The sequence below is a fragment of the Dunckerocampus dactyliophorus genome, chromosome 8, assembly GCF_027744805.1.
Source record: "Dunckerocampus dactyliophorus isolate RoL2022-P2 chromosome 8, RoL_Ddac_1.1, whole genome shotgun sequence".
Lineage (NCBI taxonomy): Eukaryota > Metazoa > Chordata > Actinopteri > Syngnathiformes > Syngnathidae > Dunckerocampus > Dunckerocampus dactyliophorus.
In genome coordinates, this window is record NC_072826.1 from 19,926,736 (window position 1) to 19,945,522 (window position 18,787).

The window sequence follows — 18,787 nt, forward strand, 5'->3', positions numbered from 1 at the left end:
TACGTACTGGACATATATCATCATTTAAATAAAATTGAAAATTAAACAAGAAAAACACCAACTTGACTTTGTTCCTTCCCCACCCAAAAAAAAAAATAATTGAAAAAAATGTATTGGACTATAAAATATTTAGATAATATCTGGATAATCAGGAAACTTATAAATTAATTAAATTATTTAATTAAAATCTTACATGAAAAACAATTGAGGAAAATGCATTGGCCTAAAAAAATGTATGTAAACATATTTAACTGCTTAGCATACCTGAATATATTGGATTAGTTTTAGTATTTTTTATGAACAAAAATGTGAAGAATATCAAAAGGGGCCCTTGCATCCTTTCATAATTTTGTATGCAGCCCTTGACAGAAAAAGTTTGGGTACCCATGATTTTACTGTACACCTGATGCCCTGCTTTGTGCCACTTTCCAGGATAATCACCAAAAAAAATAACATCTTGAGTGGTGTGAAAAAGTGTTTGCGCCCTTCCTGACTTCACATATTTTTGCATGTTTGTCACATATTAGTCAGTGACAACAAAAGTGAACAAAAAATGCCATTTTTAAATGAAACTTTATTATTAAGGGACAACAAAATCCAAACCTACATGGTCCTGTGTGGAAAAAGTGATTGCCCCCTAAACCTAATAACTGGTTGGGCCACCCTTAGCAGCAACAACTGCAATCAAGCGTTTGCAAAATCTGCAATGAGTTTCTTTCAGCGCTGTGGAGGAATTTTGGCCCACTCATCTTTGCAGAATTGTTGTAATTCAGTCACATTGGAGGCTTTTCAAGCATGAAGCGCCTTTTTTAATGCAATGCCACAGCATCTCAATAGGATTCAGGTCAGGGCTTTGACTAAGCCACTCCAAAGTATTCATTTTGTTATTTGTCAGCCATTCAGAGGTGGACTTGCTGGTGTGTCTTGAATCATTGTCCTGCTGCAGAACACAAGTTGGTTTCAGCCTGAGGTCATGAATAGATCGCCGGACATTCTCCTTTAGGATTTTTTGGTAGACAGAAGAATTCATGGTTTCATTTTTCACAGCAAGTCTTCCTGGTCCAGAAGCAGCAAAACAGCCCCAGACCATCACACTACCACCACCACATTTTACTGTTGGTATGACGCTCTTTTTCTGAAATGCGCCGTTACTTTTACGCCAGATGTAATACGACACACACTTTCCAAAAAGTTCAACTTTTGTCTCATCAGACCAGAGTATTTTCCTAAAGGTCTTGGGGATCATCAAGATGTTTTCTGGCAAAATCGAGGAGCCTAAATGTTCTTTTTGTTCAGTAGTGGTTTTCGTCTTGGAACTCTTCCATGCAGGCCGTTTTTGCCCAGTGTGTTCCTTATAATGGAGTCATGAACACTGACCTTAACTGAGGCAAGTGAGGCCTGTAGTTCTTTGGATGTTGTTGTGGGGTCTTTTGTGACCTCTTGGATGAGTTGTCGCTGCGTTCTTGGGGTCATTTTGGTTGGCAGGCCACTCCTGGGAAGGTTCACCACTTTTCCTTGTTTTCACCATTTGAGGATAATGGCTCTCACTGTTGTTAGCTGGAGTCCCAAAGCTTTAGAAATGGCTTTACAAAATTTTCCAGACTGGTAGACCTCAATTACTGTCTGTCTTTCACACAGGGCCATGTAGGATTGGATTTTTTTCTCTCTCCATTAATAATAAAAAGTTTAATTTAAAAACTGTTTAAATTTTAAAATTTTTGTGTGACAAACATGCAAGAAAAATAAGAAATCAGCAAGGGCGCAAACATTTTTTCACACCAATGTAAGTAAGTCCTGATTGCAAGCTTGGTTGTGTTAACTTAAATATTGCCGTTACCGCACCACCTGAGGGTCAGGAAATTACCTTGTCAGACAGTTAGTGAGTCATTACAGGAAGAGCAGAGGTCTGAAAAAGCTGTCTGCTAATTTAAAACTCACAAGTTGTCCTGAAAATTTAATACCATCATACTTTGCAGACTCTATATTTAATGTGCTGAACTCTTTAAAATGGAATTTAGAAACAGAAATTCTGCAAGCGACCACTTTTAATCTATTAGCTTTGCAACTACTATACACATTATTTTCCTTTTTTTCCTTTTTTCTCTGTCAGGCTGTGTTCACACTTGTGGTTCGGTAATCTGGTCTACACCAAAAACAACGTAGTGCACCCTTTGATGCGGTTCACTAATGTGTTCACGCTCTGATTTTTGTCATGGGACTGAAGGCTGTACAGCAGGGGTTTCCAAACGTTTTCCACTGAGGGACACTAAAAATTGCACTACAAAATCTGCGAAACAGCGAGTCCGCGAAACGTGAACCGTGAAGAGTGACTTAAAAAAAATAACTTTTTTCTTTAATATTTCAACTTTATGCAACTAAAGTGACATTATTTTACGTTATTCTCGTAAATTGATGACATTTCCTCGTTAGATTACAACTTTTTGCTCCTAATATTTTGACTTTATTCTTGCTGATTTTTCAGTCTTTGCTGGAGTTTTTTTTTTGTTTAGTTTTCTTGTCAAATTATATTTTTAGAAAGTTCCACGGGCCGCACTTTGAACACCCCTGCTGTACAGTAAAGAACATATTGACTTTTGTGACATATGACCTTGCATAACTGAAATATTACATACAAAATGCCATCTGCTGGGTTGAATACTTTATTTTTAGATTCTGCTGTATCGGTCTCATCCGGGAGTCTGCATGCAGACGAGAGGTAGACCAACTGGTCCTTTAGTGTATTCAGAACCACCTGAAGCTGAACTCAAGACTATGGAGATGACAGAGGACTTCAGGAGAAAACCAATGTTAGTCTTTAATAACTTCTTAATTATTTATTCCTTAAGTGTCTGTGTGTATGTACAGTGAGAGCTAATTTAAACGAAGTCAAATTCCTTGTTTGTGAAAGGATACTTGGCCAATAAGTTATTTACAAAGTACCTGCAAGGTATGCTTGGTACACCAGGGCCACTACAATACGCTATGCTACAATACAGTGTGATATTAAACATACAATGACATGTACATTATCTTTAAAATCAGCATACACTTACATAGAATCGGGGAACAACAAGAACGTCTTTTTTTAATAGCCGGTGCGCGTTATAATGTGCACACACACACGGATTTCCACTGCTGCATGAAATGAAACCTGTGAAAAATTAAATAGCATTGTGTGAGTTGAATCAGAGCGTATTCCACAATGCAAGGTTTTTATTCACAATCTCAAGCAACTGCAACGTTCGGGCTCGCGCAGCAACACTCGGGCAACCTCGGTGCACAACATCCTATAGCCGGTAAAGTTACGCCTCCAAAATAAAAGCATGCCAGTAAAAGAACACGGTGACATCACAAAAGCAAACCCTGTAAGTCAATAAATTCATGTTCTGTTGTTACATAAGGTTTACACATGAGATAATGTTGCACATTTTTAAAGACTCAAACATTAGTTTTACCTGTACACACATAAACACTCCTATAATTGGCCAATTATGCTAATTATGCCACAATTAAACAACAGACCTGTGGGAAACACTGCGATCGTCGCACTTTTCCTCTTTTCCATAATTGCTACCCTTATTATAATATAACCCCAATGGCTCATTATATCCTAGCTAGAAAAGAAAGTGAATGAACCATCTTATTAGGAACCACTGGACTTCTTTGAAAAACCGCACGCATCAGAACACAGCTGGACCTTCATGCATATGCATTCATTCATTCATTCCTGTGAATATTCTCATTTATCCAGGTCATTGTAGTCTCAGAGCCTTCAATCGATCTCAACTGGACTGTTCAGGTTGGTCTCAGAAGATGTTTGGCCTCTCATCGAAGCAGGCTTCATCAGTTCATGCTAAATTGACTACATAGGACAGCTCTAGACGTTCCATTTTTTTCATTGAATAAATTACCCAAATAGCTTTGTAGGACACTGGCACACCCTGTACAGCAAAAGGCCCCCGGGGCAGGCTCATTAAAAACATAATAAATAAATGAACCCACAATGCTTAATATGCAAGTATTAACAAGACTTCATTTTCTGCATGGTTTGTCCATCACATCGCCAATACAAGCAATCAAACAGGAAAGCACCAGATTAAATTTACAGGCATAGTAAAGACAAAATAGGGAAAATAGCTTAGAGAATGTTCATTCATTGTTATTGTTATTATGATTATCATCATATTGTTACTATTATTATTATATTGTTATTAATACTATTAAAATTCAAATTGTCTTATAAAACATAAGAAATATCTTAAATATACAGTATATTACCGTAATTTCCAGTGTATAATCCGATACTTTTTTTTCAAATTTTGATACCTGTGGCTTATACAGCGGTGCAGTTCATATGTGTTCATCTTCTAATCGCTTGACATCTCCTATGCTTCAGAAATACTACTAATCATTTAAATATGTATTTCGGAAAACGCTATTACTAAGTCCATCATGATGGCAAAAAAGGTTCAGGAAACAACCAAAAAACGCAGAGAAGCCACCTTTCTCTGCGTTTGCTAACCCTGTGGCTCTTGTTGAGTGGAGCCGGGTATGCATGTGCAAGCACCATCTAAAACAAAACATAAAATGCTGTCTTGTTGTTCTGTTAGAGATTAATAAAGTTGCTATCTATCCGTCTAACACTGACTGCCAAAAAATAGGCGACCGGATGTAGACGCCTTTACGGCGGGTCGCAACCAACGTTTAGGTGCATGCCGCCACCTACCGTACTGGAATGCAGACGCGGGGTGCACATACAGTTCAGGCCAAACGTTTGGACATATACACAACACAACCCCATGGTCCCAACCCCATTAACTGTGCAACTTTTGCACAAGTCTGTCGGTGGATCCTTGCAGCATGGAGCAGAAAATACACTATCTTCAACAGGCTTCGAAAGGCTGGACTACTGCCAGATGAACTGGAGTACACAAAGAGCACGATTTGTTCATATATTATTTACTTTATTTTTATTATTATTATGTATTATATTATTTTATATAATATTGTAATAATAACAATATATGTTGTTATTTTTCCAAAATTAATACAGTGTGAAAGTTATTGGCATAAGTCATGTGATTGCTATATAATAACAATAATAATTTTAATGTAATATATATTTAAAATACATCATAATAGTTTCTTCTGGTACTTACAACACCAGGAAAGATTTTGTTCAGCCGGTCCACAGCTGCAATGGCTTTAGATTTCCCTCCTCCGAGGCAGTCTTCAAACTCGTAGAGAGGCTGTCGGACCGGATTGGAGTAGGAGATTTTTGCATTATCTACAAAGGTGATATGTCTCACCCCCCATCCCTACAAGAAGGAGGAAGATGATATCAGTTTGGTGATCACTCGCATGCAACCTTCCATCCCTCCCTCCAGTCTCACCATCAGGGTCCTGGCCACATTGCAGCCCAGAGTCCCAGCTCCCAATAGAAGACACTTGGTGCTGACCACTTTGTCCAGGTCCAGTGAAGGAACCAGCCTCCATCGCATCAGTTTCAGGTTAAGGTCCACGGAGGACTCTGCAAGCCTAAACATGTGACAACTCAGTTCCGGTAACTTAGCAAGATACAGTATGGCCTTGCATAGATGTAAAAGTACATGTAATCGGAATTGGAATTTTTGGTGCCTCACAGGGGCATACAGAATTTCCACATGGGACACATGAGAGACAGGAAGCGTATATAACAGAAAAGACTCAGCCACTGTCGGTGGTGAGTAAAAGAGTCAGGTTTAAACGCATTATCTATAAAACCATACACAAGATGCATGCTTTTCAAACATTCTACACCACTAAACAAGTCACAAAAGTATTTATTTATGATTTGGATCGACATCGGTATCGTCTAATATTCAAGGCTACAAATATTGGAATCGTATCAGAAGTAACAAAAGTCATATTGGGACACATCTACCAAAAATGAACTAAACTGTGATGATAAAACCGAGGTGCGTATCATGCTGATTATGACGTACCGTCACACTCCTACCTATTTTTTTTTTTTTTTTTTGCGCTACCTTTTGGGGTCCATACATTCACTGAGATTGACCATTCTGGGTCCCATGGCCCCTTTGGGATTCTTCTCCCAGCCGACGCTCTTTGGACACGCTGTGAACATAAACAAGGTGAAATAAGTTCCTTTTCCATGTGGCAAACAAGTACAAGGACTAAAATTGTGCTAATGTATTTATGATGGCAAACTCTAATTGGACTTTCATCAAATTAATGTATGAGATGTTAATATAATGCATGTCTCTCCTTTCATGATGTGCCTGTACCTTGTTTAAGGCGGTTTCTAAAAAAAACAGGGCTGAAGATGATTGGCTAATGCCTTTTCCAAGCAACCTTGTGCGTCTCATTCCTTTTTTTTTTTTTTTTATTAAATCGCTTTTGCAAAGAGAGTAACCATCATCTGAACACAACAAAAAACCTTCGCAGATCACAGAGTGCCGCCATTCCCCTCCTCGTTATTATCATTTTATTAGCGTTCATCCCTTATTCAACAAAAGGGTATGAGGACTCAGTATGGCATAGGGTTCATATCAGTTAAAATACGCACAAAGACACCCACCCGCATGCTTAAAAAAGTCATGTTGAACTGAGCGTACTGAGTGCACTGCTTTGATATGTTTCAAGTTCAATTTCCTATTCAATGGTCACCATCACCACCGTCCTTAAATGGCGATTCTAAATTGTGTGTGTGTGTAAGTGTGTGTGAATGGTTGTTTGTCTATATGTGCCCTGCGATTGACTGGCGACCAGTCCAGGGTGCACGCCGCCTCTCGGCCAAATTCAACTTGGATAGGCTCTAGCATACCCCCACGACACTAGTGAGCGCGAGCGGCATGGAAAATGAATGAATGAATAAATGGTCACTAGAACACTCATCACAGATACCCTATTGTTCACTGAACAGTGTTTCCTCATACATGCATTTATTTGTGGCCGGCCCCCACAAATAAATTGCCTTTGCTCATAAACACATGATAATGGGACCACCTGTGTAAGTCAGCTTGTTAACACACCTCATACGTACCTGATCTGCCAAAGAATAAAAAGATGTAGCGGGAGGAATCACTGTTGTCAACTTTGCGACATTGTGGCTATATATGAAGCAAGTAATCAGACACCGAGTGGCTCTTTTTCAAAAGGACCACTAGCGACAAATCTAGTGAAGAGACTTTGGGAGACTAAAACTGAGAGGCTCTCAAAATGGTGAGATGTTTCCTGAGAATTAACTGGTTTAGAGCAGCAAAGGTATGACGTGTGTGTTCTAGTTAAACAACACGGCAGTTTGTCTTCCATTTGGTGGATTTATTAAAGGGATAGTTTGGATTTTTTTTTTTACATAAAGTTGTATGACATCCCCATCAGCAATGTAGTCCATCAACAGCGACTCAACCCCCACTTGGTCTTCTAATTCCAGTTCTGGTCAGAGTTCGGTGATGAAGAACGTAGTTCCAGGTATTCGCTGGGCTTTCACAAGTAAGGAGTTTGGCTTCTGAAAACAATATGCATTCAAAAGAGTAATACATTTGCGTCACAAAAATGCCTACTCAAAAAAAATCAGACCTCACATACACAAGAATGGAGAGGCAACAGTGTGCTGGAATACGGCGGGAGACAAATGTAACGCTGCGCCATTTATGAGGTCTGATTTCTTTCAATTTTTTTCTTTTGAACACTGATTGTTTTGAGAAGCCAAACTCCTTACTTGTGAAACCCCAGCTACTACCTGGAGTTATGTTCTTCATCACTCAAATCTCACTAGAACTGGTCTTAGGAAACCAAGTGGGGGTTGAGTCGCTGTTGGTGAACTACGCTGCTGATGGGGATGTCATACAACTTCATGTCAAAAAATCCAAACCATACCTTCAAGCTGTGTCAGCGTTAGAGATACATAGCTATATATTGGTTTCACCACATAACTGTGGTGCATTCAGGGGCCGCCAAACAAAATCTTAATGCTTGACAAACAAAGGAAACATAAACATGTAAAAATAGGCTGCTCAGTCTTGTTTGTGACATTAAAAACAACAAAAAAGAAGCGACAGAAGGTCTATTTGTAGCTCTAAACATATTTGTTGTGTTTTCTTATATTTTTAACTTACTTTTTGTCTCTTCCATTACAATTACAGTAGTACCTCGCATTACGTAAACCTTTTATGGAAATTCCACTGAACGTAAAGAATTTATGTAAAGTTTTTGCATTGTATTACGGAAGAAATTCCATATAACGGAAAGCGTCAAGTCAGTGCAAGCTTTTATTTTTTTTTTTCAATCAACTTTATTAAATGCCTCAAGTCGGTGCAAGTTCAGACTAACACTTGGTGACGTCTTCTGACCCTTCACGCTCTCATTGGCTGATTTTCGGGGCACCGCCTCCGCTCTCATCTCATTGGCTGATTATCGGGGCACCGCCTACACTCTCATCTCATTGGGTACATGAGCGCGTACGTGAGTTTGTGTGAGAGACAGGTTTGTCCCTTCAACCTCCCTTCCTCTTCTTAGTCGCCCTTAAACTAACTTCAACAATTAAGGTAAGTTACAAATTAAAATTTTGCACACAGCATTATCGTGTAGTGCGTGTGCGTTTGTCTGTGAGACCAATTGACTCTTAGACTCTTTGAGTCGCGTTTCGACTCAGGCTAGTCCTCCTCTTCCTTCTCCTCCTCCTGGCTCCACTTGCATGCTCCTGATCAAGACATCTCGTGAACGGTAAGATTGTTTTTGTTTTTCAGTTTTATTAATTTACAGTAATCTTATGTATTACCTTAATTTATATTGGAATGTTACTCTTATGTTTATGCTTTATGTTTTCTTATATTTTCCTTTGAATATTTTGAAGTGCCAAAGGGGTGAGTTTGGGAAGATCTTGGAACCGATTAGGCTATTTACATGTATTTTACGCTTCGTATAACATAAAAACCCTATAACATAAAGGTTCTCGGAACGGATTATTTACATTGTAGGGGCGTCTACTGTACATGCAAATGTCGTATGGCCAATTGTGCAAAATATACAATGATGTAATTATGCCCCCCACCTCACTACCACAAATGCAATGCAGTGGAAAACACTGCTGAAATTAGTTAAAATATGCATAAGGATACCAGCACACACGGGAAAAATAAAAAAGATTACCAGAGTCGAGGGGGAGTTCAGGTAATTTGACCTGAAAAATGATGCTATGTTGAATGGAGCGGATTCCCTGCAGAGTTCTGTCCCTGAAACAGAGAACCTCCACTGTGTCCACCTTAGAGCCCCTAACACACACACAAAGAAATAGAAAACACATTTGATTTCCAAAGTATGATGTGACATTCTCACCCCAGTATGATGCAAACAGTGGCAACATATTTCCCCTATTAAGGTAATGAAAGGGCCTCATTCACAAGCGCAACTCCAGGCAAAACAACAAAAAATGAGACAAGCTGCATTTCTGTAATCGCCAGCGTCAACAGTTTATGTTTAACAGTGGGGGACATGCACCAGATGGATGAAGTTTGTTTTGGAAAAAAAATGCCTGTGGGCCAAGCACTTTGGAAAAAGAAAAACAAGAGCAGCTATCACAAATCTGTGTTTTATAACCAAATCCACCATGTTCAAATAATGTACAAAGGGGCAAGAATGGTGCTTATACACCGCTGGTCTGCATAATAAAATGCATGTATAATTACTGCAATTCCCATGATAAAATACTGGAAATGGGAATCATCTGTTCCAGAGTCAAACTGTCACCAACATAAAAACCTGTATTAACATTTTAACATTCTTAACTGTCATACAAGTGTAAATCTTAAATATTCACCAAGTATTACAGTAGATCACCACTGCACTGGCAAAAAACTGAATAACAGGCAGCCAGTGTGCCTTGGAAGAGAGTCTCTTCACAAGAACACTAAAACACAGCTGACTTTGCAGGGTGCATTCATTAACTTCTTTAATTACTGATTTCGACCTATTGCCGCTTCGGTCATATTGTACTGAGCAGCCATCACACTTTTCATTAGGGATACCCTACTCTTTTGATGCTCACTGAGCTGAAGTCTCAAGATGTGCAGATATAAATTGAAACCCCACACAAGTTTTTATGCAACTTCAAAAGCATATTTTTTCTCTGAAATTTTGGTTGAACTCCAACTTGAACAGCTTTAGGGGAGTTTGACTTTAGAGGTTCCATTGCAGTGATATTCACTGACAACACACAAAAACTTACACAAGTCATGATGACAGAAAGACATTCACAGCCAAACATTCTGCACGCGCACACACACACACACACGCACGCACACACACGCACACACACATGCGCCCACGCACACACAATGAAAGGTGTTTACCGCTGGTTAGCTAAGAGGACCAGTAGATTTCTCAAAGGCCATCCTGGATGTTGAGACAGAGTACACGGATCATACACGCCCACAGTGATCTGTAAAAAACATCAGCAACCATCCTATGAACATACTGTAATAGCAGTTAGGGAAGAAGCTCTTTGGTCTTTTTTTTTTTGGCACGGGGCACCATTTGAGTATTTTCGAGCCCCAGTGGCAAACACAAGTGCAGTCCTATAAGCTTTTATTTGTGATAACATGGTCAGAAGCTTAAGAAGGCAAATCAGTCCAGTGAAACGTCGAAAGTCGAACATCCCAGAAGGTTGTAAAATCTGGCATTTAAGCCAAATTTTCATTTTTAAAAAAGGCAAAAAAAGAAACACATATTTTAAAATATTCTGCATATTTTTTAGTTTTATAAAAATTATTATAAACTAAATAATTTAAAACATGTATAACATATTTTTATATTTATTTAATTAATAGTATAACAGAAATACTATAGAATATGAATATAGAATAGAATAGAAAGACTGGGCTAGTAAGAATAGTCATCTTTTACATTTTGTGTTATATACTGTATTATGTTTATATCTCATATTGTTCTGTCTTGTAAGTTTTTAGATTGTTTGCCTGTCGAAGATACATTTCTGTTCTGTGACAGACAATAGAGTCGTGCCAAAAAGTTTTGGGATTAACTTTAATTGTGTTCTTCAATAACTTTTCTGCAAAATTTTTCATTTTTGTGATCCCCACAAAAACTGCTTGTTTTTTCAGTATATAAGTGACACATTGCTGGTTTTGGACACGGCTGTAAACGTTATCTATCTAAAGTAGTATTATTTCATTATAAAATTATTTTTACATTTTTTTTTATTAAATATTATTTCACATTCAAAGTCGTAGGATTCCTGCAGCACCATACGTGTTGTCATTTATCTAAGATACAAGAGTGTTTAGTCTGTTGTTTGTGTGTGGATACTTGTTTTTACACTTGGATAACAACAAATCATGTAAAAAATATATACAGTATATACAGTCATCCCTTACCACTTTGCGGTTCAAACATCGCACCTTCAATCATCGTTATTAACAAATGATCACTGCTTCGTGGTTGACTATGGTCTATTAGTACAAAAAATGCATATTAAGCCATTTTGTTTTACAGATTCTTGGTCTGACCTGGGAACAGATTATTATTTCTATTATTTCCTATGGTAAAATGGCTTTAAAATACATATGTCTGCCACGGTGAAATTCCACTGAATTGCAGTGAAATTGCAGTACTTCTGTACTGCATTACCATAGACCACCAAAGCGGGCAACCCGGTGCTGCCTTGGCAACGACTAAAATGCTGTTCTCCTCATGATTGTGAAGCTGTAAAATTGTCTGTAAAAATAATAGACAAACCTTGGTGGTGCAAGGGAAGAACGTTGCCCACTCTCCAAGCAGGGCCAACTGAACGGCGTCATCTGTGTACTTCATTAGGAAATAAGGAACAGCAGTGGTCCCGCCTTTGATACACAGGCAATCATAGGCCTCCTGCAAGGCTGCGATCTGAGACAGAGACAATTAGAAGTCATAAATAAAAAAGTGTGTCTGCATATGGACACCCCTGATGCCGTATATATCCAGCTTGAAAAGGGCAACAATGAATAATGTATCGAATAATACTTTGTAACATCTCCAGTTTAATAAGGCATAATGAAATGTGATAAATGCATATCTCTCTGTGTTATTGATTCCTTTAATATTTTGGTGATTAGAATAAATGAGTCGCAATATGACATTTGTATCTCTCATTGAGGACATAAATCACAATTGTATGTGTGTGTTAGGTTCAGACTTTTTTTTTTTGGTATTTCACGTCAAATAATGCAAGCACTGATATATACTGTTAATAACCTGCTTTGCCGAGAACACTTTCTCTAGGACAGAAGGCTGCTTTATGATCTTTATCCCCTCTGGGAAGCAGAGTGCAGGAAAGCAGAACCAGTAGTAGAAGTGATACTTCTTTAAGTCCTGCAAGAAGATGGGGAGAAAGTATGTATTGCAATTGATGTGATTTTGCACATATTAATGCCATTAATACCATGTCACGTACCGCAAAGGTCAATAGAATAAACCTGCAGAGCACGGTCGGGTTTCTGAGTGCATCTCCCGACTGTATGGCATCCCAAAGCTACAAAACAACATTTACAAGGTTTTCAAGTACCATGCAAATACATTTGATTTCATTTTGCAGTTCTATGTGACATTTTACCTCTTTGGACTCTTTCTCCAGTAGAGCCTTCTTATCAGTGCTCTTAAAGGCATCCAGGGTGTTGGTGTTATACAGTTTGCCAACAGCCGCACAGCAGTGGGCCGGAGTCGAGCCCTCTCTGATATTGAAAAAAGGAAGAAAAGGATTAATGGGAACCCCACATTTGGGTTTTGAATGTGTTTTATATTTAATAAAGAGCTGTGTGTGAGTCAGATGTTAACAACCACCAACAATGGAGAAGAACAGGGATCTCCTGTGTTTACTTTTACACATTTTACCCAAGAGGAGACTGAGAAGAGCAAGAAAACGAGCCCTTGCAGCAAAGTGGAGACTCTATCCAGAAACAGAGCTAAGCTAGTGTTCGTATGTGCTCGTTTATCACGGTTAATTGGTTCCAGACCCACCCACGAATTTCCGTGAAGTATGATTCAATATTAATAAACTCAATATTTTCATGGTTAGAGCCTAGAAAACCTGTGTGACATTCTAAATACAATTTTTACCAGTATTAGAGCCCTGTAAACATGAAATAACACCCCTATAGTCACCTTTACACTCATATTACCCAATAAACATAAATTCCGGTGTATAAGGCGCACCCACTAAATTTAAAGGAAAATCCAGATTTGTACATATATAAGCTGCACCGGACTATAAGTTGCACATGTCCACATCATAAAATGGCATATTTTGGCGTGCACGAGTCCGTGAGGACCAAGCAGCTCTTTATTTGACAGGAGCTAATTATGAGCTATGAAAAATCTCATGACGAGCTGGTCAACCCATTGGAAATTGCAGGTCATTACTCAATACAACAGTCTGACTCAGTGTCATCTTAGAAAGAATACTAACCTCATCACAGAGCAACTTAACACTCAAAAGGTTTTCCTAATAAATATAGAAACATGTACCAATATGAGTTTAAAATTAAAAAAATAAAAAACACATTTTGAAGTTTTCCCATAATGCATTTAATCTGAGAAAAGGGTTTCATTGGAGGACAAACAGCATAGAAAATGGATGGATGGATGCCACTGCAATGCTTGCAATGCAATGCAAGGGGCATGGAACCCAGAGCCCAGAGGGAGGCTGAGGTCATTGCAGCGCCCCAATTAATGTGTTGCTCAGAATTTAAGAGTTGTTTTTTTTTTTACTTTTTTAAAACTGTATTGGTACATGTTTGTATATTTCTCAAGTATCCCTTTTGAGTGTTAAGTTGCTGTGTGATGAGTTTAGTGTTCTTTGTGAGATGACACTGTGAGTCAGACTGTTATATTGTCATACTGGTACATACTCTTGGTCATACTCTTGCAATTTCCAATGGGTTGACAAGCTCATTGTGAGTGCACTGATAGCGTGTGATTCGCTACTGCCAAAGAAAGAGCTACCGTTTTCTCACTGACTCACTGAATTAGTAGTACTTCTGAAGTAAAGGAGATGTCACGAGATTAGACCTTAACCATAAATTAGCTGCACCGCTGTATAAGCCGCAGAGTTCCAAGTTTAACAAAAAAAGCAGCGGCTTATACACCGGAAATTACAGTAGATATAATCAGAGAAAATAAGCCATTGAAGACATAAATAAGACTCGTGCTTGTGTGTGTTTCAATAAATGTCTTATGAAAGAGTGGACAGGAAGTGACGTCGGGTATCAGGAGTTGATTTTTAGCCAGAGGACGGCCACACTGAGGAAGAATAACTAATAATAACTGCTTAGTAGTTCACTTTTTGCACCTCATTATGTCCCTCAAGCAACAGAGAGCCAAAGAAAAGGGAAGCCATCACCATGGAAGTGAAAATGAACATCATAAAAAAAAAATGCTGACTTGTGCAAGTGTAAATGTGTGATGTACTTCAACATGTTAAGCATGTTCCAAATAAACTAAATTAATGTTATTTTACGACAAATCTGCTTAAAAAAAGAGCCACATGAGTTGGTCACACATATGGTATCACCTTTGGCACTATTATCTATTTTTTTCTTCAATTTTCCTGGTATATAGTCTACATGAGTCAATGATTCTCAAGCCTACTATGCCAAGTACCACCTCAAAAATATTCTGCTTTGCAAGCACCACTGTTTTTGATATCTCCACTTACCATCACGGTTTAGCTTCAAATTTGTACATTTGTACAGTACAATTATTTCATATGTACATATGTACACTAAACACTGTTGTTTATTAGAAAAAAAATATCTGGTGTTCCTGATCACTACTACCGGTAGAGGGATGCACCAACGATACTCGTGCAACAGTTTGAGATTCAATAACCTTTTTTTTCCACCAGAAAATTATCCATCAAAATTTTTCCTCAAAATCAGAAAACATTGATATGTAATCCATTGCTTCTTGTAAGCTGCGAGTTTCAAAATGAAGTAATGAAGAAGTGGATTCAAATAAAGCTTGGGTAACAGTTATGAAATTGCCATCTGCTGCAATGCTGTGCCCCACCCATTCTGCTGTCAATCACTGTCAAAACACTTCACATTAACAATGTGGCGCACACTTCATCTGTTCATATCTCCTATCTGGCTCTGTTAGCATCAATCCTCCTAACTTACACCTCAAACGCACTGAACTCCAAGGTCAGACGGGTGGGTAAACCAACCGGATCACCTAGAGGAGATACAATGAAGGCACATTTTAACATACAGCGCATGATGACAATGTTCGTGTGTATTGTTAGCAGCAGCACATGACTCTCTAATCTTTACCATTGTAGTAGTATCCCTTGATGCATTTGGGGCTCTCGTCCAGCCTGTAGTCATTAAGTTTCTTCTGTGTGAGTTGATGCCAGAAGCCTGCCTCCAAAGCGCTGCTGAAGGGGGCAAACTGCAGCTTAAGGTCTGCAGAGGCTGAAGCTTCACTTGGGGTGGATGCCATAATGACCTCATGCTAGAAGAGTAGACAAATAGATAGACAGCTTCATAATTTTTTATACATATGTACAAAGTTAAATTTTGCTGAAACCCCTTTTTATTATAAGTTTAGTTTTTACTGACATTATGGTTTTTAAAATGTATTCCTTCTGTGTGACCAGATAGCATAGCACTAGTCTAACTGCGGGGTGCTCAAACTTTTTCCAGGATGATCAAAGGTACAAACAACTGACAGATTTACATACATATGTTTTAAATTTTGTGAAAGGCTAAGGTGTATTTTTCCCTTTTTTTTGGTTTAATTTTATTTCTGCAATGTGCCACTAACCGGGTGTCATTCGCACTATAGACACCTTTGGTCTAACTGGAAAAACGGGGAGAAATAACTTGACTTTAGTTTACTTTCAAAATAATAAAAAACTAAATGTAAAAGTATCAGCAATATCAAATATTTATTTATGGAGTTGTTCATGCCAGTTTCTCAAACAGATCACTTGACAGGTAAATATTCTATTAAACATAGATATTATTTAGCATGCTATTAGGAGATTAATTTGTATTTAGCCGTATTAAAAAGCTATGTGATATGACTTCACGATGCCAAACTACAAAACATTTATGAGCATGTTATTTCACCTACTGTTTGTCAGCAAATGCCAATAAATCAACCACACCGATTGCGTTTACAAGTGCAGCACCGTGGAGGAAATACGGTCCTCCATCCCCAAAACGTTCGGGTGTCAAAAGGAGCAAAAACATTTCCCCAAACAAGACTCAATCTGCCAAGCTTGTCTACTTACCACGGGGTTCTTTACTTCCGTGTTTAGTGGTCACGTGAGCAGGGCGTACACAAAGCTGTGCACTATGGGTAATTCTTGTTAGCCATGCAACCCAGTGCCTAGCTTACTTCACGGTACATGCACCATTGAGTAAAACACAAAGAACCAAAAGATAAACAAGAAGGCACAAACTATAAAGCACGAAAAAACCGACAAAAACCTGTAGGTGCCGTTCCTTTTCATTGCGAACACGACATTTGGTCACACGTTTTATAGACAGGCGTCACTGTACAATATGTGTACATAGACGAGGAACTCCGCTTGATACTACCGTTAATTTAAGTCCCGCAAGCGAGAAAAAAACATTAAAGAAAAACAAATGTTTCCACCGGTCCGGAAGTTGCTGGAAATGAAAACGATCCCGGAAGTTTGAAATCGCCTCTATCCAACCACAGTGCCGCAGAGCTAGGGACCGTCTTAAAAGAGCACTGCTAAAATACAACAAAAAGTGTTGGGGCGGGGGTTTACTTGTCCATCCATCCATTCATTTTCTATGCCGCTTCTTCTCATTAGGGTCGCGGGGGCATGCTGGTGCTGATCCCAGCTGACTATGGGCGACAGGCGGGGTACACCCTGGACTGGTCGCCAGCCAATCGCAGTTTTTGTTTCACTTGTTCGTCATTTAAATGGTAATGGTTTTTATTTTAACGCTTTGCCAGAATGAAATTCTGCCTTTACTGTTAAGAATTTAAATTATTTGTTAATAATGTACATGAATTGTGATATTGGGACGTTCCTCTTGCATTCCAATATATTACAATGATATTAAAATATTACATTTTTTTCTGGCGCGCAACATCTTCTGTATGTGCAAAATGGGTGCTATGATAATGTTTTTTCTATTGTTTTCCAACACTTATTGTATTACTTTCGTCTTTCATTTGTATATTTGTTTATTTTAGCCATGTCTACTCTATATCCGGTTTCTATGTACATTTTGTATTATATACTGCAACAATGTGGGATAAATAAAGTTTATCTTATTATTATCATTATAATTAAAAATTAAAGGCGGATTATACAAAAAAATTTTAAATCAATCCGATGCCAATGTAGAGCCAATATAGAGAGCCATACTGATGCTTTTTACGTGAAATTTTTCAAGATCATTGATTGATTTTATTATTTTGCCTTTAATTTGTTTATCAGGATTATAACCAGAATAAAACACAGGACAAAGATTTTAGGAAAACAAAAAAAATGATCACACTGGTTTGTGAATAAGTTAACAATATGCAAATACAACAACAAAGGACAATAGAACACAATACAATTGTTTGAGCAAAATAAAGTAAATGGTGCAAAATAACTTAACAAAAGCAAAACTACTATTGGCTCTCGTTCAAATCCTTTTACGTTTTGCTCCCAAAAGGCCTCCTGTATCCAAGGATTATTCCTGAGGTATTTGGGAAAATAAACATAAACAGGAATAGAAAAATATCAATCTCATCGCGCTAGTGTCGATGTAATACTGATTGATACAATTGATATTTGGATCTACTGTATCTGCCTACTCCTAGTTTGTAGAACACAATTGAACCACAACTATTAACTGTTCATCTTCTGCTCACATAATCGCTGCCCCCTGCTCAGTTTGACTCCCCCTTCCTGATTCATAACAAGATCAGCAGGCCTTCACCTGATACAAAACATGATAATGTGCTCTAATCGAGCCTGATGGAGGCTTTGCGTTCCAAATATAGAACCAGTGCAAATATATTGCATGTCTCAATACAGTATTGTTTTCCCATATCCTTGTGCAATGGCTAAATAAAATAAGTCACAAACTGCAATTAATCTATTGTTTCAACCACGATTTAATAACAAAAGCAATTACAAGATGTTTTGAGTTTTAATGAGGCAATGAATATAAAAAATGCAAACATCCTTGTCAAAGATTGTTTTCCCACAAATAATGAGCCACAACCAAGACATTAATGTTGTATTATCTTTAGTATAAAAAATCCTGCAGCCATGAGTCTCAATGTGAAACTTAATACATAAAAAACAGAAATGCTGTAACACACAAACTATCTACATACTCATTTTAACACACACTACCTGGAAAATAGAAGCCTACATTGAACCATGCAAGAGTTCTTATTTTCAAGATAATGTAAACCTTGAAACAGCATAGTCACAAGTGCATGATGGACTTGCATTTGCAGAGCATCATCTGGGTATACGGACCCGAAAGCATGCAGGGAGAGCATGTGGAGTAGCAACAGGGATCCATCGAAGCACTATAATCTCTGAATAGAAATGAGACAACTAGGTTGCCGAGGTGACACTTGTCCCTTGGTACCTGCATCATCACTTTGTTTTTTATCCTGCGTCCATCAAACACCCTTATAACCAGAAAGGAAAAAATACACTGATCTGACCTTAAGTTACCTTCAGCTACTTCCGTCTTCTTGTGTCAGATATCTCTCAAAATCAATACAGTACTTGCTTTTCTAT

At 38.2% G+C, this 18,787-nt stretch overlaps 1 protein-coding gene across 3 annotated transcripts in view; it reads right to left on the reverse strand.

Moving 5' to 3' along the window:
* atg7 (ATG7 autophagy related 7 homolog (S. cerevisiae)) overlaps positions 1 to 16,782 on the reverse strand; it is a 79,775-nt gene extending 62,993 nt beyond the window's left edge. Inside the window, exons 1-12 of one of the 3 annotated variants that reach the window (XM_054783613.1) lie at positions 16,129 to 16,279; positions 15,324 to 15,504; positions 15,171 to 15,225; positions 12,608 to 12,725; positions 12,449 to 12,526; positions 12,250 to 12,366; positions 11,755 to 11,901; positions 10,353 to 10,441; positions 9,154 to 9,275; positions 6,027 to 6,117; positions 5,394 to 5,538; positions 5,160 to 5,318 (exon numbers count right to left, since the gene is read on the reverse strand). In XM_054783613.1, coding sequence (XP_054639588.1) covers positions 5,160 to 5,318; positions 5,394 to 5,538; positions 6,027 to 6,117; positions 9,154 to 9,275; positions 10,353 to 10,441; positions 11,755 to 11,901; positions 12,250 to 12,366; positions 12,449 to 12,526; positions 12,608 to 12,725; positions 15,171 to 15,225; positions 15,324 to 15,492 — 1,290 coding nt within the window. In that variant the 5' untranslated portion in view covers positions 15,493 to 15,504; positions 16,129 to 16,279. The other 2 variants (XM_054783614.1, XM_054783612.1) reach the window with 2 other exon arrangements.
* Between the last annotated feature and the right edge of the window lie 2,005 nt (positions 16,783 to 18,787).